The sequence below is a fragment of the Oenanthe melanoleuca genome, chromosome 13 (genome assembly GCF_029582105.1).
Source record: "Oenanthe melanoleuca isolate GR-GAL-2019-014 chromosome 13, OMel1.0, whole genome shotgun sequence".
NCBI lineage: Eukaryota > Metazoa > Chordata > Aves > Passeriformes > Muscicapidae > Oenanthe > Oenanthe melanoleuca.
Genome location: NC_079347.1, coordinates 4,820,080 through 4,844,741, shown reverse-complemented (window position 1 = coordinate 4,844,741; position 24,662 = coordinate 4,820,080). Strand labels below are relative to the sequence as shown.

General features: G+C 45.2%; 3 protein-coding genes across 3 annotated transcripts in view; all 3 read right to left on the bottom strand.

Moving 5' to 3' along the window:
- Nucleotides 1-2,585: 2,585 nt before the first annotated feature.
- ATP6V0E1 (ATPase H+ transporting V0 subunit e1) lies at nucleotides 2,586-12,018 on the bottom strand. Its single transcript, XM_056502658.1, has 4 exons — nucleotides 11,840-12,018; nucleotides 10,217-10,264; nucleotides 5,250-5,376; nucleotides 2,586-2,777 (listed from the first exon to the last, which is right to left on the bottom strand). Exons 1-3 carry the CDS (start codon nucleotides 11,941-11,943, stop codon nucleotides 5,283-5,285), a joined length of 246 nt encoding a protein of 81 aa, XP_056358633.1. The 5' UTR covers nucleotides 11,944-12,018; the 3' UTR covers nucleotides 2,586-2,777; nucleotides 5,250-5,282.
- A 1,636-nt stretch (nucleotides 12,019-13,654) lies between these two features.
- On the bottom strand, nucleotides 13,655-17,858 carry RPL26L1 (ribosomal protein L26 like 1). The gene is made up of 4 exons (XM_056502655.1): nucleotides 17,552-17,858; nucleotides 16,648-16,820; nucleotides 15,690-15,830; nucleotides 13,655-13,826 (listed from the first exon to the last, which is right to left on the bottom strand). Exons 2-4 carry the CDS (start codon nucleotides 16,813-16,815, stop codon nucleotides 13,698-13,700), a joined length of 438 nt encoding a protein of 145 aa, XP_056358630.1. The 5' UTR covers nucleotides 16,816-16,820; nucleotides 17,552-17,858; the 3' UTR covers nucleotides 13,655-13,697.
- A 1,507-nt stretch (nucleotides 17,859-19,365) lies between these two features.
- Nucleotides 19,366-24,662, bottom strand: part of ERGIC1 (endoplasmic reticulum-golgi intermediate compartment 1) — a 56,911-nt gene continuing 51,614 nt past the window's right edge. Inside the window, exon 10 of the mRNA XM_056502648.1 lies at nucleotides 19,366-23,035. Coding sequence (XP_056358623.1) covers nucleotides 22,928-23,035 — 108 coding nt within the window. The 3' untranslated portion in view covers nucleotides 19,366-22,927. The remainder of the gene's footprint in view (nucleotides 23,036-24,662) is intronic.

Genomic DNA, 24,662 nt, shown 5'->3' with positions numbered 1-24,662 from the left:
CCCACACCCCGCTCCTGCTGCTCTGCCTTTACCCCCTTCATCCGTCCATCTTCTACCTGCAGATCTGTATTTTCCCTACTGCACAACCACCTTTCACAGTGACAGGTGGCTGGCCTGGACTGCTTCAGATACAACTGGAGAAATTATTACTAATAAACGTAATAAAAAATAGACCCACCCATTCTTATCTTGCTATTTGTGAAGAATGTCTTCTATGCTTTAAAGAAGTTTTTTCATTTTGCCCATTTTTTCTATTTTCTGCCCCACAGAGTCCATGACATTTAATTCTGGAAACAAGGAGGCAGCCACCCACCTCTGATAACTCAGTCCTTCACAGGAGTAAAATGCTTCCATGACTTCCACAACAGGAAAAGTAAACTTCTTTTAATTCTCCAGAAAAATTTCTTGTGAGGAGCAGAGATGCAGATATTTGCATTTCCTAAACAATATGAACAAAAGTAGTTACAAGCATTTGAAATGACCCTGACCTGAACTCTTGCTTCACACATTGCCAGAGTTTATGACTTAAAAGTCTTTGCAACTTGACTATGGAGTCAGTTTCCTTCACCTTCCTCATTTTTTACCCAAGTATCTTTCAACACAGGCACAAGTTTTCCATTTCAAGCACAAACTTCTTTCTTTTATACTTGAACATTCTGCATTCTGTTCTGCTGCCAGAAAACAGAGGGATGCCTGATAAAAGCTCTGGTACCTGCATTGTTTGTTAAACACCAGTGGCTGAATCCCTCTCTTCTCATTTCCTGCAGTCATGCAAAAAAATAAAGAAATTATCCCAGGTGTTAATTCTTGGCACACATGGAGCAGATCATTCCCCAACCACCATGCAACATCCAGCAGAACAGACACAAAATATTATTATTTTGGCTTCTTCATTCATGCTACCACCTGGCATCTGCTTCAGAGGAAATATTAACCACTCTGGAAAAGGAGAATGTCTTTCTAGGAAGTATCTAGGTGAAAATTGCTTCTTTGTCCTGGCTTGGAATCGCTCTTTCCATTAAATTCAGCACCAGTGAGACACCCCATGGGAACTCTGCTTCACTTCTCTCTTCTAGAGCAATTGAGTAGCTTAGAACCTAAAATAGAAAGCTTGTTAAAGACAGTGGTAACACAATAAACAGCACTGTTTGTCACTGGGTGTTTTCTTTTGGGATATTTCACTTTAGGATATATATGACAAGCAGAACAACATATTTTAAAATCTCTAAACTGTCAATGATATTTTGAAGTATTTCTCTCCCTCTTCTCATGCAATGTCAACATATTTTACCCTCCACACACTTCAAAATTCAAACAACAACCTTCAGGTTTTATATGATCACTTGGTTTCAATTTTCCTAGGAATTATTTGGTACAGACTGTGTAACATGATGGTGTACAACATATTGCATGGTAAAATACAGCTCTTAGAAGGTAACAGGACACAAAAATCCACTATTCCAGTCCCAACAGCTGCTGTGCTTATTTGTAAAAATGGGCACATTCTTCCTTCTTTTGCAATTCACACTGTCCAGTTCTGGATCACTGCAAGTTAGATGTCAGGATCTTGGAATTTCCTGTGTAGTAATGAGTGCTGTCCCACTGAACATGTTAATGGTGCTATCCAAGAGGGAAAAGCAAATCAAATATTAACCATTCCATTATGTCCTTGTGCATAACAGTGAAGGCAATAACTGTAATTTATAAGGCCATGAGGAAAGGAAGCATTCAGGAAGCAGCATTTTTATCCTTTGGAGCTGCTCCTCAGCCAACAACTGAGCAGATCCATCCCCATCCCCATGGACTCAGGAGCCTCAGGAACCTCTTGCCTATGTTGCCATGTGCCTTCCCAGGTCTGCAATTCCACATGCAAGGGTCAGGTCAGCACAAAACAACTGCAATGTTTGCTGTTCAATTCCTATAAATATCCTAAAACATGCCAGGGATTAAATCAGCCTCCTGTCAAAATCTCTCTGAAGGTTTCATCCAAACCATGTTACCTTTGCTCTGAGTCCCCCATAGAAAATAGGAAGTTCCTGGAAAAGAGGCTCTCAAGCCAAGCACTCACTTATTCCTGCATCTTTCAGCAATTTTAAATTGCAAATTTAATCCTATTATAGATCTACCCCAGAGGTCTTGATACAGGCAACAATCCCCCATTTATTCCTACTATTTAACTTCCTTATAATTTAGCCACATCATCTAAATATCCTCAGCTCTACTCTAAGTATCCAATTAAACCCACAGAAAAGTAACAGTTAAACATGGCACAAGAACATTTTGTATCAAGCAGAGGATTAGTTTTATTTCCAGGCATGAGAAATTTAAGGCCAGATTTCTCAAGAATACAATTCATTTGGAAAAAAGCAACAAAAAAATTGCCATCAGCACATGGTACCACTGCTTCTCCTCTCCTCACACAATTTATTGCACACATTTTTGTCCAGTGCAAGCAGAACAGGGGTGAACAGCACAATGACAGACAAGCTAAGACCTGCAAATATAGAGTGTTCTTACAGATAAAATGTGATTCCATGACCCGTAAAAATAGAAATTTTCATCACATCTGGAGTTAACAGTCAAAAACTGACAGCACCAAAGAGGAGTATCAATTGCATTAGGCACTCTGTTAAATGGAGTAGTAAGAAAAACCACAGAATTTTGAAGAGGCCACTTGAAGAACATTAGAAAAGTTAAGGCATTACTGCAGGCTTCGTATCCAACCAGCTACAGCAAGGGCACCTTTGGGCCAGTGGAGATTCTCATCTCTTCTTCACCTGCAAAGCAAGAGGCAACCTCATTATTCCCGTCCATGGAGACAGTTTGCTAATTGAAGGCCTGGCTGTTAACCACAGCAATTTCCATTCCACAGATGCACTGAGCAATGGTCAAGAACTGGAGGTAATTCATCTGTGTGGATGTTTTCTTGGCAGTTTCATTTCTGAAGTTACTGCGAGTAGTTTTAGTTACATTATAAGCTGGTAGAACAACTATTTCCCTGGAATGTTTTCACTGCTGTAACAGCACCCAGTGAGCTGGATGCCAGCCCTTCTCCACTTGCACAGAGACAGCTCCTGCTCTGAGAGCACAGCCTGTGAATTCACCAAGCTGAGGAGAAAAGGCAGTGCTGGATCACACTTTGGAAGAGTCCACAGTGGATTTACAGAGCTCTGTGTGCTCTTACATGCTGCCATCCAAGCCATTAACCTGGTGACGTATCAGCTGAATTGCTATAAAGTCATCCCTTGGATGGGAGGGAAACTGCCTGAAAACACAGAGCAAACTTGTGGAATTTGGCACAGATCAATCAAGCCAGCATATGCAGAGTTGCTCAGCAGAACATGAGGAGCTCACTGGAGCACTTTCAGGCTGCTCAGTTGGTAAAGTAAAATGGGTTTGCTTTAATCATCCTTATTTTTAAGGATCTTTCCACTTTGGGAGTTAGCACTTCATTCTCTTTGCATTTTCCATACTAATCTACCCAAACCTTAACTGAAAGGAACAGGAGGCAGAAACAAGTATAGTGCATGTCCCCTGAATGCTGGAAAAGCACATCTCAAAATCCAGAAATAACTGGTTGCTACACTGATGGCAATCCATGCAGTGTCAGAGAGATATCCCAGCTCTTATCAGATGGAATCTCACTCCCAGCTCCTGACTAGGCACAAACTCCACAGCAGCAAGGACAGGACATGGAGCACCTCAGCCCTGCTGCAGCACTCAAACACTGTAGTGGTGTGACAGCACATTTCAAGTAACAAAGAACAGATATTTGAGGATTATTATATGCTTCTACTTTTCTAAACCTTTTTTTTTTTTTTTTTCAGAGATAACAACCTTAATTTAAAAACCAAGCCAATACAATCAGATGAAAGGTTAAAACAAACTCCTGCATGTGCTGAAATGCTCCATTAATAAGTTTAAAAATGACAGCTCCACAGAAACTCTGCAGTCATCTTCAAACACACAAGTTCCCTCTCTTCCTTGCTACAAATTTAACTCCAGTTCTCTGGAAAATCCTTCACTGAAATGGAGGGAAAGGCCTGATTCTGTTAGCAGGAGTCCAGAGGTTGTGTCTCAGCTTCTGCCTGTCCTTGCTGGTTTTGACTGTTCAGATCCCAGGCAACTGATTCATCCTATGGGATTCAGGGATCTTTGTGCCCATTACCAAAACACACTGTTCTCTGTTTTAGCTAACTAATTATATGTTAGCACCCAAGCAGTGAAAATGCTCCTAGGAAATTCTGCTTGACTGACTTAGCTAATTACAGGCCTGGAATTGAAGCAGGGCCAAGTCTACCTTTAGCTTCTGCTTGGTGCTCAAAAGGAGCTGCAGACACACACACAGACCCAGTTTGACAACATCCCAGTCCACAGGAAACCTCTGAAGGGGAGCAAATGTCCAGGACGCTTCACAGAAGGCATTTAACAGAGCTATAACATCAATTGTCACTGCCTGCTGCACTGAACTGAGACTGCTGTACAAGGACAAAAAAAATGTGTTTAATTATTCAGTTACCAGCTTTTAAACCATAATCATGGCTGCTTGTTTCCACATTTCCTTTATTTCAACTTTCAATTCCAAATGCTGCCCTCCTGAAGAAGCCCAGCAGCATCAAGGTACTTTTAGTACAACACTTTATTTTTGCTGGCCCTGTCAGAAAGCCCAGGAGGTGCAAGAACCACATTCCAGCAGCACTGCCCAGATAGCAACCACCAGGCTCACCCAGGATTAAAGCTGCACACAGGCTGTCATTAAAAACAAAATAAACCATCAAGCTGTGAGCTCAGGAGATAAAGAACATTCTAATGGCAGCTCCCAGTCCAACTTCCCAGATGAATGAGGGCAATGCTGTGTTGCCTTGGAAATCAGGACAGGTCTTAGATGAAATGGTAGCAGGCTTGAGGAGAGGTTTAACAATTGGTAAAGATTAGGAAATCCACTTATGTTAGCTATTAAAAAACACCCTGGTCCAATTATATTTTTAGAAGTAATGTTTTGCTCTCCTCACAAACCTCTGAACACAGCACCACACAACAGGACAGAAAGAAAAATAACTGTTAATAATTCAGTTCAAGCTTTTCACGTATCCAATCAAGACTAACATCCAAAAAGTTTTGTTGCAGCCTACAGACAGATTCCTCTTCCAAAAGAGCTACAGCAGTTTGAGCACACTGCTCCCATTACTATTCAATGTCTCCTGAAGCTTTAACACACCAAATATATCAATAAATCTGATCATACTCACCTGCCAATGAGCTGCAGCACAGCACAGACATCCTTAAGGCCAGTGATATCTAAGATACCAGATTGTTTCATTGCTTAACTGTGGCCCAAAGAGGGGGTTCAGCTGAGCCAGAATTGCAATCAGCCAACTGCAAGACAACCCCCCAACCCAAAAGAGACAAATCAGCCAAATGACAGCTTGTGACAAAGGAAAAGTTGTCCAAATATGAGAACTATTAGAGAATAAAAGGGTATTTCAGGAAGGTCTAGGTTCAAATAAAAATTCTACTCAAGCTCATACACAAGGACCAGACACCAGCAATGAAGTTTGCCACCAAATCATTCTGCAACTGAAATAGATTGTCCTGTTCAAATGAAAACAACACAAAATCACCTGATAGCACTGCCCTCTCTTTTGACAGGAAAGTGTTTTGAGACACATGAAACTCAGGTATTTGGGGGCTCAGAAGATGGAAACATAAAAGAGACAGACCTTTTTTCAGTGCCTTTGAAGCAGCCCTTAAACAACAACCTCTGAGAAACATCCCCTCTCTCATTTGCTTCTCACTGCACAACAACCTGCCCTTGCAGACATGGTAGATTTTTCAGAGACTGAACAAAAGTGAATTTAAACCTGGGACAGAGGTCAAGAAATAGGGACCTGAAGCAAAAGGGTACAAAAGAACACAAAAAAGACCAAAAAACAACCCCAATATGACAAAAACCCCAGATTATCAGCCTTGCACTGGAGCAGGGCACGAACTAACACTGCAGAAGCCATGGCCAGAACTGAGAACAAGAGGAATGTAGTTTGTGGAAAATATCCAGGAAAGCTAAACAGAAATAAATATTCCACTGTTAAAAGATATATTTGCTTTGTAAACGTTACAAGAGTCAGAAAAAGCAATGGATGCTTCCATGGATTTAAATCTATGTTAAATACTAACTATATAAACACATTTAGTGAACACACTGGCTCATCTGTCTGCTATTTCTAGAATGCTTTGTAAGGAGGAGAAAAAGCAGAGCAGCTTTGTAATGGGAGCTGCCACAAATGTATCAGAGTGCTTAGGCAGTCATGGAAAATTCCACACAAACCTTGATGCTCTGACCAGCAAACCAAGTGCAGGTCGGCTGCAAAACGCCTGCAACAGCCACGAGATGTGGGTCAGACTTAAAGAAAACACATCAATCCTCTTCACATTTATCAATATTTCTTTGCAATGCCCCTTTCAGTTTTGCACGGGGTAGAACTCCAGCTAAAACAAGGAGCTGAGCCTGCAGCAGCCCATCAGTCACACAAGCCTTGGAACACGTAGCAGGCTCTACAAAGGAATTAAAACATCAGCAAGGCACCACTGAGAGCAGCCAAAAACCTTTAGGGTGACACGTTTCTACTTTGTGTCCAAAGCAGTGACAACAATGTATTTTGAGACCATGGTGTTAAATCTACTTAAGAGAAAAACAAATTAGCTCTTCAAATTATCAGGGAATTTCTTTTGTGAGGGTTAATTTTTCAGATCCAACAGACAGATCCAAAGAGCACTGTGCCATCTGCCTCCAGCATCCTGAAGCAGCACAAGTGGGAGGAGGGTAGAACACTAAAAGCCTGTTAAAGCACATTATTGCCTTTGTCACTGCAGAGCAGGAAGGAACTCCATGCAGGAATCTCTCACCTCTCGCTGCTCCCCGAGCTCAGGCTCAGCATGGCTGTGAATTAAAGGAGCTGGGAGCACATTCAGAACCCCAGCCTGTGCACCCAGGCTTGGGAAAAGCAGCCTGGAGGTTCCAAAAGGCTCTGAGCTCTGAGGCAGGGTGGCACCAGGGCAGCAGCACATTCCTGCTCCCTGCTCTGCCAGGGCTGAGGAATTTAAAGCAGTTGTTAGGCTGCAACTGCCTTGCATTCAAGGTAAGTCATGAAAAAGCTTTTCCCGTGTTTTGCTTAAGTGATGCTGCTTTATACAATAATCCAGCCTGACAACACCCAACAAAAGGCAGCATTCAGAGTAAAACAAACCTCTGGATCCAAGATGCAATGTTCCAGAGCTGCTAAAAGCAGGTATGGCATTCGAGCCACCCACAGGTCCTTAAATTCTACCAGATCCCACTTAGAACAGCTACTGTTAATTATCCAGCTCAGACAAGGAAATTAAAGTCCCTTCTGTTGTACCAGAGAGATTTTTTAAAAGGTCTTCCCACCACAACTGCCATCTGTCTGTGCTCGTGTTACAAATTAAGGTCCTGCTATCTCTGTTTAAATGTCAATTTGGGCATCCATATTTTAACCCTGTTAAAATCAGTAGCAAATAATACAATTTTCCAGGCACCCTGTCCTCTCTTAGGACATGATGACACTGTTCAGGAACTGCTTTGTGCACAGCAAAATAGATTTAGACCCTGACAGTACCTCACAATATGGTGTAACCTCTAATTTCTGCAGCAGGAACTCCTTAGACTTGCCTTAGATTTTATGAGATTCCTGGGAATGTTTTATTCTTCAAAAGGCTCTGGGTACAGGATCTGTACACAAATTAGATGCAAATATCTTCCATAGAACAACCAAATGAATCCCATGTAATCAATATGGTTATTCAAAATTACTACTGTTAAATCTAAGTACAGAAGAAATGGCTTTAAGTTGAAATGTGATTGACTTCGAATTCAGTTCAGTGAAAATCAATTTGTCAGTCAAGTGGTGTTTAATGAAGAGAGGAAATTGTTTATTCCCTATTTGTAACTGGAAAGGTAACTCAAAAGTATAAAAGCAGGTCTAGCAGAGATTAAGCAGCTGTGCAGAGGAGCACAGAACAGAACCAGCCACCTGCTAAGGACACACAAACACCTGGGACAGCAGAAAATATTTCAATCCTAATATATCCAGTCAAGAACCCTCAGAAACAATTCTTTGGGCTTCCTTCAATACTGGTATGAAAAATTAATCTCTTTCTTTAATCACCTAAAATTGAGGTCTTAAATGTTTTCAGTGCCTCCTCCTCCCCCAAAAGGAAAAGGATACAAGAACAATAAACTTCAATGTGTTTGGATAAAACAGAGGGAAACAAGCTGGAGCTGATCTTTGCAGGTCCTTTCCAACCAGGGCTGTTCCACAATTTTATACAGAATAAATGAGCAAATAACAAAAGAAAGACTGTGTGATGAGGCAAGTTCTTGGAAGATGAGGAGGAAAATCTGCTTTTTGTTGCATTCTGGCAAGCAGACACTACACATGCAATTTCTGTGGTTGGGTACAACTACTGAGGGTTGAAAACATCCTAAGATTTTGCTGCTGCTTTTTTTTTTTTTTTTTTTTTTTCAAAGTACAACTGGAGAAAGCCAAAGGAAATTCAGAAAACAAGTTAGAGCTCATTAGAGTCCACAAAATTACCAAAGAACCCCTGGACATGCAAGAATTCAGCCAAAAGTTAAGAAATTCTACAACAAATACATTTCACATGACAATCCAGGGGATGCTGCAGATGCCACAAGGTCTCTACTTCAAGGAAAACTCTCCTTCACATAATAAAGACACCAAACCCTAAGCTTCAAAGGTTTTAGAAGAGTGGGACATTAGTTTTGTAGAAAAAACAACCAAGTGAGAACTTTAAATTTAAACAAAACCAAAAGCTCAATCCTTCTCCTAATTAAAAACCACCCAACTTACTGTGACATAAATGCAGCAACCCAGTAAAAAATCACAAAAAAAAAATTACCCTTTCTTAGCCAAACATTTGGGACTTGTTATGAGACTGGGCTGCCACAAACTTCATGTGCAGGGCAAGGAGACCTTCATAGCACTGAGATTCTCAAATTCAATTCTCAAATTTCCATATCCACTCAGCAAAACTTAATTTAAAAACTGTGGATTCAAAATAGACCCAAGTTTACTGGAGTTTCACAGTTAAGCAAGAGTGAATTCCTAGGAGTTCACATATCAAATACTCTGAATAGAAATAAATTTTACAGGGTATAAATTGATATTAACCCTGAATATCACAACCAAACCTGTGTCAATTGTACCACAGTCTAAACCAACAGGCCTCTCCTAGAACATGTCAACACTGAGCTGCATTTCTGTAAATATTCCTATTAAATTCCTTTGAGTAGCAAAAATAATGCCTAAATAATTCAAGAAAGTACAAATACTACTCAGGTTTGAATGGAACTCCAAGTAATAATTTTTATAACAAGTTAACCCTTAAGATCAAAACCAGACTTTTACCACTTTACTCTCCATAAAAAATTCTTTCAGTTATTTTTGCACAGCAGATTTCTTTTTTTTTTTCACAAGATCAGTCTCTACAGTCTTTAAAAAGAGAGAGAAAAAACACAAGCAAGCTTTGTCTTGCAGCTTGCAGCTACAGCTGGCTTAAATCTTGATTTAAAAAAAACATTTTATGAAGAGCTCTCAACAAGTCACTTTGTTATTGCTACCAAATCTCCTACAGAAAGGAGGCAGCCTCAAAACACACTGTGCATTTAAACAGAAATGGTCTTAATATATCAAAGTCTCACTAAAAAAACCACCATGCAGCAGCTTTTCCACCCACTACTCAAACAGATTTTGAGAATATATTCAAGGAATCTAAAAGCAAAATTGTTCAGTGGGTTTGAATTAGTATTACCTCAGAATTAAACGTAAAGTGGAAAGGAAAAAGGAAAAAAAAGCCTAAGAATTAGGAAAATCTTAGAATTGACTAAATATCATTATACTTTGAGCAAATGAGGCAGTGAACTGAAGAGAAGGAACAGCAAGTCCATGCAGAGGACAAAAATTCAGGTTCCTTTTAACTCATTATTTTCCAACTGGAAAATTCCTTCAGCACACTGAAGGTCTTTAGAACTCAGAATTCCAAGATCTGCAAAAGAACATGTCTAAATCTCTGTGACACATTCAAACAGCTTCTAACTGCTCTGAGGCTATAAAAAAGGAACCTGTGGTGACAACAGGAGTGGGCCTTGCTCAAGAGGCAGGACATTATTTGTACTTACAACAGGTAGCAGCAAACAGCACAGGTCACCAGCATGGTGTTGATAACCCTGCAAGAGGAAGGAGAAATGTGATTGTTGTGACTGACCACAAGATCCACACAAAAACCCCACAGCAAACAAGGACAAGTTTAACTTTGATCATATGAAAGATGACTCAGTGTGAATGTTCTGGCTCCTTCCAGCTGAGGAAACTGCAGAGACTCAGATCTGCAGGACTGACAGCTCTGCCCAACATTTACAGCTGGATTTGACAAAATCACTGAACAGCAGCAAAATCTGATGCAGTGTCCTTCACATCAGTGAACCACTGAGGCTGCATGCACATAATAAATGATTTCTCCATTTGTAGAATTCTACTTCAAGAAAATTTTAGTGTCAAATCATCACTTTTAATTTAATATAATGAAAGAGGGGTTTACAAACTGAATACAAAATAAACCCTCAAAGCTGTAGTGTAAAATTGTCCTTTCTTGGTGAAACACAGCTGTATCAGAAATCACTGGAAAGCTGAAAAGAAGGAAGAACCAAGCTCTTGAAACTGAAAATGGCAAAACTGCAGCTACACACACACAGATGGGTTTGAAATGGGAGGAGAGGAAAAAAATTCTAACAGTGATCTCTGCAGCTCACGAAACTCAGTGGCAAAGTGGAATGGTTTTTTTTTTTCTAAATTATAAAAATGCATTTCCATCTATGTATTTTTTCCCCCCAATTGAGTAACAAAACCTCATGGTAGGTCAGTAATTTCTGCTAGTGAGGCACAGAATTCCCACACTTCCATGCCTGGAAGCCATTTTTCCAAGGTATTTCTGAGGACAGGCATAAAACACACATCAGGTTTGAAAGTGAGGCAGGAAATACCAGAGACTGAGGAATATTGAGGGTTTAGATAAAGAACTGAGAGAAAAGACAGTTGGTACCTGTGGAGTAGAGGGAGTGTCAGAGAGAGGAAGGGAGATTAAGAAGCCATTATCTCCTAGAGAAAAGAGAAAGACAAAAACCTGTCTGCTTTTTAATCTGTGCAGGCAAAACCTCAGCTACAAGGGCACCAGCACACATTTAACCCAGAACTGCAACCCACTACTGCAGCCCTTCCAATCTCACCCAGTGTGAAACCAGGGGACGGTGGAGTAAGTTAGGAAAGGTCAAGTAAGGAAAGAAAGAGGAAGTTGTTGCTCAAATACCGCCTGACAATGAGCCACCTTGGCACAGGACCTTCTGTCTGCAGAGGCTTCGGTTGAAAAGACCTTAAACCTCATCTCGTTCCACCCCCTGCCACGGGCAGGGACACCTTCCACTGTCCCAGGCTGCTCCAAGCCCCGTCCAGCCTGGCCTGGGACACTTCAGGGATCCAGGGGCAGGCACAGCTGCTCTAAGCCAGGGCCTCAGGGGAACCCCAACCCCCTGAGGGGCTCCAGGGGCTCTGGCAGCCCCAGGGCCGGTGACTCGCTGCACCTCGGCCCGGCCCAGGCCGCACCGGGAGCCCGCGGGGCTGCGGCCGCCCCAGGCCCGGGAACCTCGGGGCGCCTCAGGGCTGCGGGGCCGCCTCCGCCAGGGCCTCCCCCCACAGCCGCGGGCACGGAAGGGAAGGTGCACGCTGCCCGCCGCCCCCCGGTCACTCACCCGCGGTTCGGCCCCTTGGGTACGAGCCAGGGCAGGACGCCGCCGACCACCCCCCAGAACACGCTCATGACGATGATGGGCACCGCCAGGCCGCCGTACGCCATGGCCGCGCTCTGAGGGGCGCGGGGGCGGTGCCTCCCTCCACGCTACGCCCGGCGCCCGCCAATCAGCGCCCGCCACGTCACCGGGGCCGCGGGAGCGCGCGGGGCGGGAGTTACGGGGCCGCGGGAGCGCGCGGGGCACGTGAAATGGGATCGGAGCTGAGACGGGATAAGGGATGAGATGGGATCGGGGCACGTGAAATGGGATCGGAGCTGAGACGGGATAAGGGATGAGATGGGATCGGGGCCGGGATGGGATCGGAGCTGAGACGGGATAAGGGATGAGATGGGATCGGAGCACGTGAAATGGGATCGGAGCTGAGACGGGATAAGGGATGAGATGGGATCGGGGCCGAGATGGGATCGGAGCTGAGACGGGATAAGGGATGAGATGGGATCGGGGCCGAGATGGGATCGAAGCTGAGACTGGATAAGGGATGAGATGGGATCGGGGCACGTGAAATGGGATCGGAGCTGAGACGGGATAAGGGATGAGATGGGATCGGGGCCGAGATGGGATCGCAGCTGAGACGGGATAAGGGATGAGATGGGATCGGGGCACGTGAAATGGGATCGGAGCTGAGACGGGATAAGGGATGAGATGGGATCGGGGCACGTGAAATGGGATCGGAGCTGAGACGGGATAAGGGATGAGATGGGATCGGGGCACGTGAAATGGGATCGGAGCTGAGACGGGATAAGGGATGAGATGGGATCGGGGCACGTGAAATGGGATCGAAGCTGAGACTGGATAAGGGATGAGATGGGATCGGAGCTGACATGGGATCACCGGCCCTGCCCGCCTCTCATCCCCATCCCATAAAGGCTGCCCGGTCAGAGGACACGAAGCTCCTGCCGGGTAAGAGCTGGCACTCAGCTCCCCAGGGAATTGGGGACGTGGGACACGATCCTACACAGCAGCTCCGTGCCTGGAAAAGTCCTGGTAATGAACAAACCTCACGAAATTCCTCAAACACCCACTCAAGGTGAAGAAATTTCACATCAAGCAGCACGAGCTGGAGGGACAAAACCTTGAGAGAAACCCACTCAGCAAACACAGCTTCACTGTCAGGCCGATGAATGGCTTCTAAAATGCAATTTTCCTCAATTGCCAGCATCCTCTTTTTTTGATTCCAATGTTGCTCAAGCAGATGAATTTCTTTTCCTCTGTACCAGCAATTAGAGGGCCATTCACTGAGCCAGTAAAGTCATTTAACTGCAGAGCTGTTTTCAATAGCTGCAGCAGCTCTCAATTATGGAGGTACAAAATGCCAGGGAAGATTTCCTGTCAGAAAATTCATCCAAAATAGCACCACCAACAGCACAGACTGCTTCACCCCATCCGTTCCCAAACCAGTCAGCTCTGCCTTGTCAGCACCCCTCTGTCCTCAAGCTCTGTAATATAATTAATATTAATTATATATACAGTGCACAGAATTAACACATTAATATAAAAAAAAAAGGACTATCTAGTGAAGAGACAAATATAATGACTATGAAGATGAATGTTTCAGGATTACACTGCTCTTTTAGGTTGGTTGAAACATTTCTTTACAGGAAAAAACTTTTTCTTAACAGTAAAATTAGGTAAAAGATATATAGTAAAAACAGCTTTTTAATTTAGTGTATCTTTTACAAAGTCAAAACACAAGAAGGAATATTTAAATGCTGAGCAGGACACATCCATATTTTTGAAAGAAGACATACAACAGGCTGAATTTTGGCAGTTTTTTTAATGGTGTCAATCAGGAAAGGATCTATTCTTGCATCTTCTCGATGGTCTCCTCCTTGTACTTGCCCTTCTCCTTGCCCACCTGGCGGGACTTGGCCTTGCGCTCCAAGATCTTCTTGCGGTCCTTGTCCAGCTTTAGCCTGGTGATCACCACCTGGGGACAACAAGGAATTCAGGGCTCCTGGCCAGAGGAAGGGCAGCAAGCAATGCCAAATCCACCTGAAGCACAGAGCTGATCCCACCACCAAAGCTGGCCTTGGACACCAGGGATGGGGCAGCCACAGCTTCTCCAGCACCTTTTGCCTCACCACCCTTCCAGGGAAGAATTTATCCAACAATTTCTGTTCCTGCCTCCTCAAACTGGCAAAGAAACTGCTCTGTTGGTCTTACTTGAAAGCACTACTTGGAAAATTGAAGGAACTCAAATCCTAGAAATCCCTTCTAAGCACACTTTCTCCTTAATTCCTTGTGCATTTAGGTCTCTCTTAACTGTAATTCCCACCTCTTTGCCCAGGAGAGGTACAAACTGTTCACACAGCAAAACATTCTGTAACAAAACATTCCTCTGCTCTCTGCATTAATACCCAGAATCTTTATGCAAATATTTATTCTAGTTCCCAATGAATGAAAATCTTCACAGAGTGAAGAACCAGCAGAAAATTCAGTTTCTCTCCCTGCTGTTCACTACAGAGATACATGCACTGGCTCCACCACAATGTCACCTTGTCAGTCAGATGTTGTTGCTGCACACAAGTCATGATGTTTTGGAATAATTCTGCCCTCCCTCTGCTGAACACACCAACCATTTACACCAGAAAACCTGTTACAACTGGATTTTTTCCACCAACACTTCCATCTTTGTGCCCACATGGCAAGGCTGAAGCAGACTGAACTCATCTGCTTCAAACCAGGTTTTGGCAAGATTTTGTGTTTAGTTTGAAATGTTTCCTGTTATGATCTAAACAGACTTTGCCTAAATACCAGCTCTAAATACCTCAGGCTAAACCCAAATTCAGAAGTATTTATGTCACAACTGCCTGCAAGAACAATCACAATTCTGAGCATCTCTTTAAGCCTATCCAACATCCACCCTCCTCATCCAGTGCAAGGGTCACATAGCAAAGACAAAGGATTGTTTTAAGTGATCCATTTTGTGCTCTGAAAACATCAATCTCTTCAAAGAAGTGTTTTAGCAAGATTCCAAAGCCTCTAGTGGCTTTCTACAGAGAGGAGTTCTTGGTTTCAACTCACATCTCTGCTCATAACACCCTAGTATTTCCCTGAGGCAGCATCTCCACTCCTTATGCCTTATACCAGAATGGTTTGGGTTAGAGGGAACCTAAATATCATCTTGTTCTGGGCAAGGACAGCTTTCACTATCCCAAGTGGCTCCAAGCCCTGTCCAACCTGGCCCTGGGCACTTCCACGGATCCAGGGGCAGCCACAGCTTCTCTGGGCACCTGTGCCAGGGAACATCCCATCTAACCCTACTCTGTCAGCTGAAGCCATTCCCCCTTGTCCTGTCACTTCATTCCTTGTAATGTCTTTCTCCATCTCTCCTGCAGCTCCTTCAGGCCCTGCAAGGCCACAATTGTGTCACCCCAAAGCTTCTCCTGTGCAGGTGAACAATCCCAGCTCTCCCAGCAGAGCTGCTCCATCCCTCTGCCCATCCTGGAGCCTCCCCTGGGCTCTCTCCACAGCTCCAGCTCCTCGCTGTGCTGTGCTGGGGCAGCTCTGCAGGGCTCTCACCTGAGCACAGGGACACAGGGACACAATCCCAGCCCCTTTCCTGCTGCCCACTGGGGATCAGCCCAGGGCATGGGGGGCTCCTAGGGGCCAAGGCAGGTGCAGCTCTTGGCCACCAGCACCCCCAGATCCTTCTCCCAGGGCTGCTCCACCTGCTAATCCCAGGGGTTGCTCTCATCCAGGTGCATTCCCACCACTTGGTAACAGGTCCTACCCAATCCCAGAGTGCCCCCAGCCCTGCTGGCAGCTGCCAGCCCCCAGTGCCCTGTACCTTGCTGGGGTGGATGCCCACGTGCACGGTGGTGCCGTTGGCCTTCTCCCGCTGCACGCGCTCGATGTAGATCACGTATTTCTTCCTGTACACCTGCACCACCTTCCCGATCTGCTGCCCCTTGTAGTGTCCTCGCACCACCTGCACAGAGCCAGCACACTGAGCCACGCCCCAGAGCACCCCTGAACAGCCACCCCATCCTACCAACCATCAGTGAGTTCCCCAGGATGAAACCCCAGCTCTGCTCCGTGCACACACAGCCCAAAGCCACCACTGACCTGACAATTTCAGCATGAATAACATGGAACATACAATGGAGCTCTGTAGCTTTGCAGTCAGGTTTCAATTTTTAAGTTTTTACCCTAATTTTTCACCAATCATTGTGTTTTATATAAAAAAGCCGCTTAGCTTGGGCTCATTTCTAATCCAATCTTTCAAATAACACAGGTAGCAAACAGTCTATAAAAAAGAATGGCTACTTGCTTTGTGCTTTTTTGTTTAAAGTTTTAAATTTAGCACAACAATCAATAAAGTGCAGCAGACTTGCGAGCACATTTGTGTTTCTCATGTTATCCCTGTCACTGAAATAAATTTAAGGAACACTTAACATCCCAAGGCATGACTTGATTAACTTAGATTATTTCTGCCATGCTGAGGGCAAAGCTCCAGCACCAATATGAGTTTGTCTCATGCCTCCCTTTTGCACAGGCTGCAAAGGGATGAAAACAGCATCCCAGAACTAGCTGGCTTGGAAAACACTTCCAAGATCATCAAACCCAAATTATGACCCACCCCTGAGCACTGACTGCCACATCCAATCACTGCTCAGACACCTCCAGGGATGGGCACTCCAAACCTCCCAGGGCAGGTCCAATGACTTTCCACGGAGAAATTCCTGCTGGAAAGTGCCCAGGGAGAAGCGGAGGTGTGCCAGAGCAGCACAGAACCAGGGCAGTACCTGCACCTCGTCGTCCTTGCGGATGGGCATGGAGCGCACGTTGTACTTCTGCCGCAGCTCCTTGGACAGGGGCGAGGACATGATTTTCCTGCGGATGTGGGAGGGGGCATTGAAATGCCTTTTGCGGTTCTTGCTGCGGTCCGAGGTCACAAAGGGGTTGAACTTCATTTTGGCTGCACACAAAAAAAAAATCCAACAAGTTGGAGGGGTGCTCACAGCACACTCCATCATCCACGCCCACAGAGTTTGCCGCGGCAAAAAAGCAATTTCAATTCTTTTTAATCAACAAACCCTGATATCCCGGGCTCCAAGTAAGGCTGAAGCCTCTTCCCTGCCTGGCAGTGATTGACACACATCAGATCGTTCTTCCAACCCAAAGCTGTCCGTTCTCAGCACTCAGGACACTCGGATCCTGCCCCGCAGTCACGCTGCTCTTGTTTATATCCATTTATAAAAATGTCTATTTTGGGCTGGCAGAGAGAAGTCGCACCACTCCAGCACCTCCAATAACACTCCTCACCACTGCGTATAGATAGTACATCTGCAAATCTTCTGGCTTCTCCTAAATTTTAATAACTGCCTGTCAGAACACCACTGATGCTGATAGCAAAGAATAAATTAAACCAAGCATAAATTAAATTAAAGGCTGTTTTTGCTCAACTCCCCGACTCTAAAGTGCACACACTGGCGCTTTCCACGCGGGCTGGGCTGCGTTAAGTCAACACAGACTGAAGGAGGCCGAGCTCCCCCCGCGGCCCGAGATCTCCCCGTCCCGCAGCTCCGGGCGGGTCCCCGGCCACCCGAGCCCCTCCCGCTGCCTCGCAGAGCCCCCGCCGGCCGGAGATGGCCCGGATGGCCCCGGATGGTCCCGGATGGAACCGGATGGCGGCTCCCGGCGCCTCACCCGCTGCCGCCGCTGCGCCGCCCGCCCGGAAGAGGAGCCGGCAGCGCTTCTGCTTCCGCTTCCGGCTGCACCGCCGCTCCCGCAGAGCCGCGACCCCTGGCGGGCGGAGGGCAGCGCTGCAGCGGGGAGAGAGCGGGGATAGAGAACCGGGACAGAGCGGGGATAGAACCGGGACAGTGCGGAGAGAGAGCGGGGATAGAACCGGGACAGTGCGGAGAGAGAGCGGGGATAGAACCGGGACAGAGCGGGGATAGAACCGGGACAGAGTGGGGATAGAGCGGGGATAGAGCGGGGACAGAGCGGGGATAGAACCGGGACAGAGCGGGGAGAGAGCGGGGATAGAACCGGGACAGAGCGGGGACAGAGCGGGGAGAGAACCGGGACAGAGCGGGGATAGAGCGGGGACAGAGTGGGGATAGAACCGGGACAGAGCGGGGAGAGAGCGGGGATAGAACCGGGACAGAGCGGGGATAGAACCGGGACAGAGCGGGGATAGAGCGGGGACAGAGCGGGGATAGAACCGGGACAGAGCGGGGATAGAGCGGGGATAGAACCGGGACAGAGCGGGGATAGAGCGGGGACAGAGCGGGGACAGAGCGGGGATAGAGCGGGGACAGAGCGGGGACAGAGCGGGGACAGAGCGGGACACCGCTCCCAAGGGACACCAGTGACACAGTGACACCATTCCCATGCCCCTCAGCCCCAAGGGTCATTAGTGGCATTGCTCCCATGTCCCTCATCCCAAAGGGACACCAGTGACGCCACTCCCATGTCCTTCATCCCAAAGGGACACCAGTGACACCAGTCCCATGTCCCCCAGCCCCAAGGGACATTAGTGGCATTGCTCCCATGTCCCTCATCCCAAAGGGACACCAGTGACACCACCCCCATGTCCCCAGCCCCAGGGGACACCAGTGACACCACCCCCATGTCCCCCAGCCCCAGGGGACATGTCCCATGTCCCGGCACCTGTGTCACTGTCACCTGTATCCCTGCCCCCATAACCCAGCTCACCTGTACAAACCACTTCCACTTCAGGTAGATGCTGTCCTAGTAGATATTTTCAGGACCCAGATTAATTTATTCTCAATGAAAATTGGTAGTAATTAAACAATTAATTGGCTGAGAGACAGCTTGATTTGGTTTGGGTTGGGTTTTTTATAAAGATAGGCTGGGAAAGTTTGGGAGTTGCAGCAGGCTGGGATTTGGACAAACACCTTCCCCAGAGCTTTTACTTATCATTTATTGAGTCAGGACTTTCAGCAGCACCCCATCACTGGTGGAAATGTGAGTTCCAGCCACTGAACAGGCAGATCTCTTCCTGCACAAAGATCTTGTACAGCCCACACCAACATAAAGGGAATTGGTTTCTTAAGATGGTGCAGATATCTTGAGCTGAAACTCACTGTGGTGTAACCCTTTACTGATTAATAATTGCCTCAGACACTTATTTCTGAATAGTTATGAAGCAAGCCTAAGTGGACATTAAAGGAGGAGGGGGACAAAAATGGGATTATTTCATACACCAAGCAGCACAGTGAAAGCCAAACCCAGCAAGTCCCAAGCACAATCCTCACCTTTCCTTACAAAAAGGGAGGGTGGGACACTTGGTGCTGTACAAAACCCAGCACTCAATGTCCAGACATGACTCAGGGCTGATTACAAAAGAGCCTCGTGCTAACTTTCACCACAGTGACCTGGCTCCCAGTGATTTCACTGTGTGATAACGCTCAGCTCACTGAAATCACAATTAAAAACCAAAGAATAAAAGCCCCTTTAGACTGATTTTGCAACAGCACAGCAAGAAGCCAATCGAAACATGTAAGAGTTTTATTTTTAATTATGGAACTAAAAAGGCTAATAGTTTATTAACATAAGGTTGCAAATTAAAAAAGACAAATGCCAGAACTCCTTTAACAGTCTCCACTGTAGAAATGTAAAAGACTTGTGCTTTAAACATTGCTGTACCAGACACAGCAGGGCTGCTCCTCCTCCCTGCCCCTCTCTGACATCCCAAACTGCAAATTCCAACAACTCTTGGAAAGCAGAGACTCATCCCAGCCATCCCCAGCCCCAACTGCCCGTGTGTCACACAGAGAAAGAACATTACATGAGAAATATCCAGGCATTGGTGGCAGACAGGGCCACCCACATTGCAGATCTCGTTTTTACAGCGCACATAAATGCAAGTATTGGAGAGATCAGATCAAACATTCACATCTCTCCTGGATGTTTGTACCCCATTTCCATTTTGTTTTCTTTTAAAAATCTTCTTCAGCAGTCCAGATACTGCCTAGAATACAGCTAATAACTTTCCCTAAAGCTAGAAGTTTTTAACTCCACCACTGCAAAGCATCCTATGCCTCAAGTTCTCACCGTAGGGTGGAGTCTGGAATTACAGGGAATAATTTAAAATGGGAGTTTTAAATATTTCCTACAGGGATGTCTTCCTTGGAAACTTCTATCAAAACACTGAAAGGACAAAGTCAGAACCCTAAAACTGAGGGTTTCCTTCTGCTCTGACTCGAAATTCTTTTGTTTGCAAGGATGTTTAAAAGCACGACTAAGCTCATTTTGTCATTGGAAAATTAAGAATAAAAGTGAAATCTCATGGGTGCACAGGCAGTAACTGCCTTGCTTTCACATCTGGAGAGATGAAGAGCAGATTCTTCTGCAAACACACAAAGCATTTCCATGGTGTGACCTTCAGCCATGCCTGAAGGACAAAAGGACAAGCTCACCACAACTTCCAACACCAGAAGGTGGCCTGGGCTGGGCAGCACTCAAAGGCTTAGACTGGTTCAGAGAACCAAGGTACAGATTGTTTCTCCTGCCAGAACTTGAGTACAATTTGGTTTCCACATCTTGCAAAAAAAGAAAAAAAAAAAAAAAAAAAAGAAGAAAATAAAAGTGATTTATTAACTTATTGCAGGGGATATTTTGGCAGAGAGAACAGGCATGCTGAAGTGTGTTATTTCCAAAGGAAAAAAAAAACCAAAAAACAACCCAAACAAACCAATTTCACTGCTCTGGTTTAGAGAACTGGCCTGGACTGCACAGGAGGAAGTTTCATACAGACAGGGAATGGGCAGAAGGATGGGAATAACACACCAGGGAACACAAAGAATCTGCAATCACCTTTGTGCCAAAGAAATTGCACCAGAGGAGACATTTCAGAAAATGAACTGTACTGCAAAGATCTCCCCTTGCTCAGCTCAGGAGAAGGATGCACTAAATAAATCTCAGTTTAAGGAAGATGCTACAATATTAAAAATCTCATTGTAGTAATCCACTGTTCCCAAGCTGTCAGCAAAGACTCACTAAATCCAAAAGGAAAAATGAGGATATTTTAGCTGTGAATTTCACAGTGGATTAGAGGAAATCCTTCAGCCAGCAGGAGAAGCAATTGTTATGGAAAATCCCACATCAGAGGGATCCACTCACAGGCACAGACACACACCCCAAATGAACACAAGCATCTAATTTTCAAGTTCATTTTTGTAAAATGGGGGAAAAAATGAAGTAAAAAAAATCTATCCATACATGAATGGGTACAGGAAGTTACACAATCCAGTTTACACCTAAAATTAAGAGCAATCAGTCCAGAGTAAGAACAGGGAAAAATTCCAACGCTGTCCCAAGTCACAACAGGGCAGAGCATGGCAGGGGGAGAGCAGCTGGCTGCTGCTTTTTAGTGGGTGGATAAAACTGGCTACACTTTCCCTGCTTCCAAAGCAATGGGACAATTTCAACAGACAATCAGGAATTCTTTTGAAATGCATCTGACTCTAACAATAACACTGAATATTCAACTATTCATATCATCACAGCATAAAGTTTGGATATTTTGCCTCCAGGAAAAGGCAATGGATATCATCCAAGAGAAACCTGCACCCATCTTAGAATTTACAGCACTGACTTCAAGAATTTTATAATTTTTTTTTTAAAATCCATCCTGAAAGACTTAAAATTTGTGTATCCTCAGCTCAGGCATTCCCAAGGCATGTGGAGACTGTCACTACTCAAGGAACAATTGATGAGGCTCTGGAAAATGCACTGATGGACATTTGGTCTCATTTCATGACACCATGACATGCAAGACACCCCTGGCAGGGGTTTTCCCCTCACACCTCCGTGTCTTTGGAGGCTCCAGAAGGCAAGGCTTGAAGGAATGGGCAGGGAAGCTCAGGTACCATTTTAAGGGATCAAACAGAACTCCCAGCAAGGGTCAGCCCATGGGAATGCTGCCCTGTGTACCTGTGGGAGAACAGTGTCAGTCCAGGGCTCAGAAAAGATGCCTGACTGAGTTTTAAAGGAAAAGGGAGGCACCTTAAATCCTGAAAAGTCAGAATTCCTGTGTTTGACAGGTGTATTGAATATACACACACAAAGCAAGAGAGGAAGCTGTGCTCATCCACCCAGAAGGCTGCACCATTTTTCTGAGAACAGAGAATATAAAACCTCTTTTCAAAGAAAAAACAACAACAATAACAATAAAGCAGAAGTGCAGAATCCAGACTTTTGGGTGGTCTGTGTTTAGAAACAGAAGAAATAAAAGCTAATGCTGTAAAGACAACTATTCCCTTTCAAAGCAAAGGCCACATAAAACTGTGTTGCTCAGTTTGGTTTTTACTTCATGCCACCTGTAAACAAAAGACTGGATATTCAGTTAGTGGGAAGAAATGAAACCACTTTTACATCCAGAGTAAAAGAAATGCCCTCCACTGCTGGGCTCACAGATTGCCCAGGTAAAGGTAGCTGGGGAAGGCTTCCTCTTCTCCTTTTTTCACTTCTTTAGAAAGGTTGTATCTCAACAACTGAGCTTTCAACAGAAGCACAAAACATTTCTTGACATGTTATTTCTGCCCTCTGTCTCTTAGGTTTGCTGTGGGGACTAACACTTTCCATTCCTCACCAACAGATACATCACCTTTTTGGCACCACGGGTGGAATTTCTTCCTCATGTGTAATTTTGCCCTATACAAAAGTCGATTGTCTGATCATGCAAATCCTACAGAACTCCAAAAAGTGCCACAGGACAGTTCAGCTCTTTGCCATCTACTCCCTAGCTTGTACACTGCCATAGGAACCTCCCAGAGGACAGACTGCCACCCTTACTTAGATCTGACATGGCATTTCAACCTCTCTTTCTGGGAGGAGGGAATCAAAATCCACACCCTGATTCCACTGATTTTTCCCTCTCAGAGCTCTGAAATGCATGGAGATTTCTTTGATTTGTTGAAGACATCTTCACTGAACTGCCTGATTAGAGAAAAACATATTGATTCAATCAAATAGAAAATAAAGACAAAACAGGTAGTGGTAGATTTGTCAATCTTTGCTCCTGTCCTTGGAGTCGAGGGTAGAGTTTCACTGCTACTGCATTTTGCCCAGCTGGATCTTCTTCCAGGCCTCTGATGCTGTGAAAATGCAGGAGTCCAGGATCCCAGCTACAGTAAATGTTCCTCCAATGATGGCACATATCTGGAATTACAGAGAGAGGAGACAGGTTTGTCATCAATGAGGGAAACTTTTACACAGCTGAAGCTGGAGGAGGGATCCTGCTGCTGGGGTATTTTTTGGAAGCACAGTAAGAACTGGGGATGGAATTACATGATGATCATTCACAAAAACCATTCCCTAGAGTGGAATAAATTAGTGCTGAACTCCTCACAGCCTGAGCCCAGCACAAATCCCAGCTCCCAAGCACGAACACTGCTCCTTTCTGGGCTAACACCTAACTCAGCTTTCTAGAAGCTCTGTGTTGCTCACATCTTCCTACTGCTGTTTTCTGTTAGAAACACCACAGTCTTGCAGACTTTTCCCCATTTCACAAGATAATCGTTTACAAACAGGCAAAAGACACTGAAAAAGCACGTGAAGGGCAGTGAGTAAGAGAGAAACCCAGCTCCCAGTGACAGCACAGCTCTGCCTAACACTTTCCATGACAAGGGCTGCTGACAGCAGCCAACTTAACTCTTTGTGGGACAGAGTTTTCCACACAAGATGTGGATCTTGGGTTGAATTAAAACACAAAATTACTTCTAAGAACAAGGTAAGGGAAAAAATTAATCTCCTGATTAGCCTACTTCACATCTCAAATGCTATAAAACCACAGAAATATTCTGTGTATTCTGTCAAACCAGAGTCCTCGTGGAAACAGCATCACAGAATTGATCAGGCTGGAGAAGACCAACAATACAAAATATTTCCCTGCTCCAGTGGCTCACTGCTTTGGGATTACTCTCTCCTTCAGCTCCTAGCTCATAACAAATTCTCTTTTTCCTTTGTCAGGAGATAAGCTCCATATCTTGCTCTCCTTCTCACAACCTGGTGTTGTTATTCTCAGAACCAGCTCATCCTACACAGTGTAAAAGCCCAAATTAAAAGAGCATCACAGTTAAAAATGTGGGAGGTAGGAAATTAGAGCTGTGTAATGAGACCATGGCTGTAACATTTTTAGGGTACACTGTGGTTTATCACACTCCCTGCTGGCACCCTGGGACTTTCTTCCCCTCCTGTGGTGTTTGACTTCTGCCTCCCCACCAGGTGGGTTGTATGAAGCCAGTCTTGAGCATAACTCAGATATTTTTGTATCAAAAATAGTGTGGCAGCAGGGCAAGGACTGTCCCCTGTGCTGGCACTGCTGAGGTCACACTGGGAGTGCTGTGCCCAGTCCCCTCAGTTTGGGAAGGACAGGGAGGGGCTGGAGCTGGGAAGGGGCTGAGGGAGCTGGAAAAGGGCTCAGAAGGAGAAAAGGAGGCTCAGGGAGAATTTCTGGCTCTGAACAACTCCCTGAGAGGAGGGGACAGCCAGGGGGATTTGGGATCTGCTCCAGGGAACAGGGACAGGAGGAGAGGGAACAGCCTCAGGCTCAGGGTGGGCAGCAGCAGGAATTTCCCCATGGAAAGGGAGCTCAGGGATGGAACTGCCCAGGGAGGGTTGGATCCCCATCCCTGGAGTGTCCAAGGAATTCCTGGAGGTGGCACTGAGAGCTCTGGGCTGGGGACAAGGTGGGGATGGGGCACAGCTGGGACTCCATGGCCCTGGAGGTCTTTTCCAACCTAAATAATTCTATGATAAAATAGAATTTTATAAAACTTATAGAACT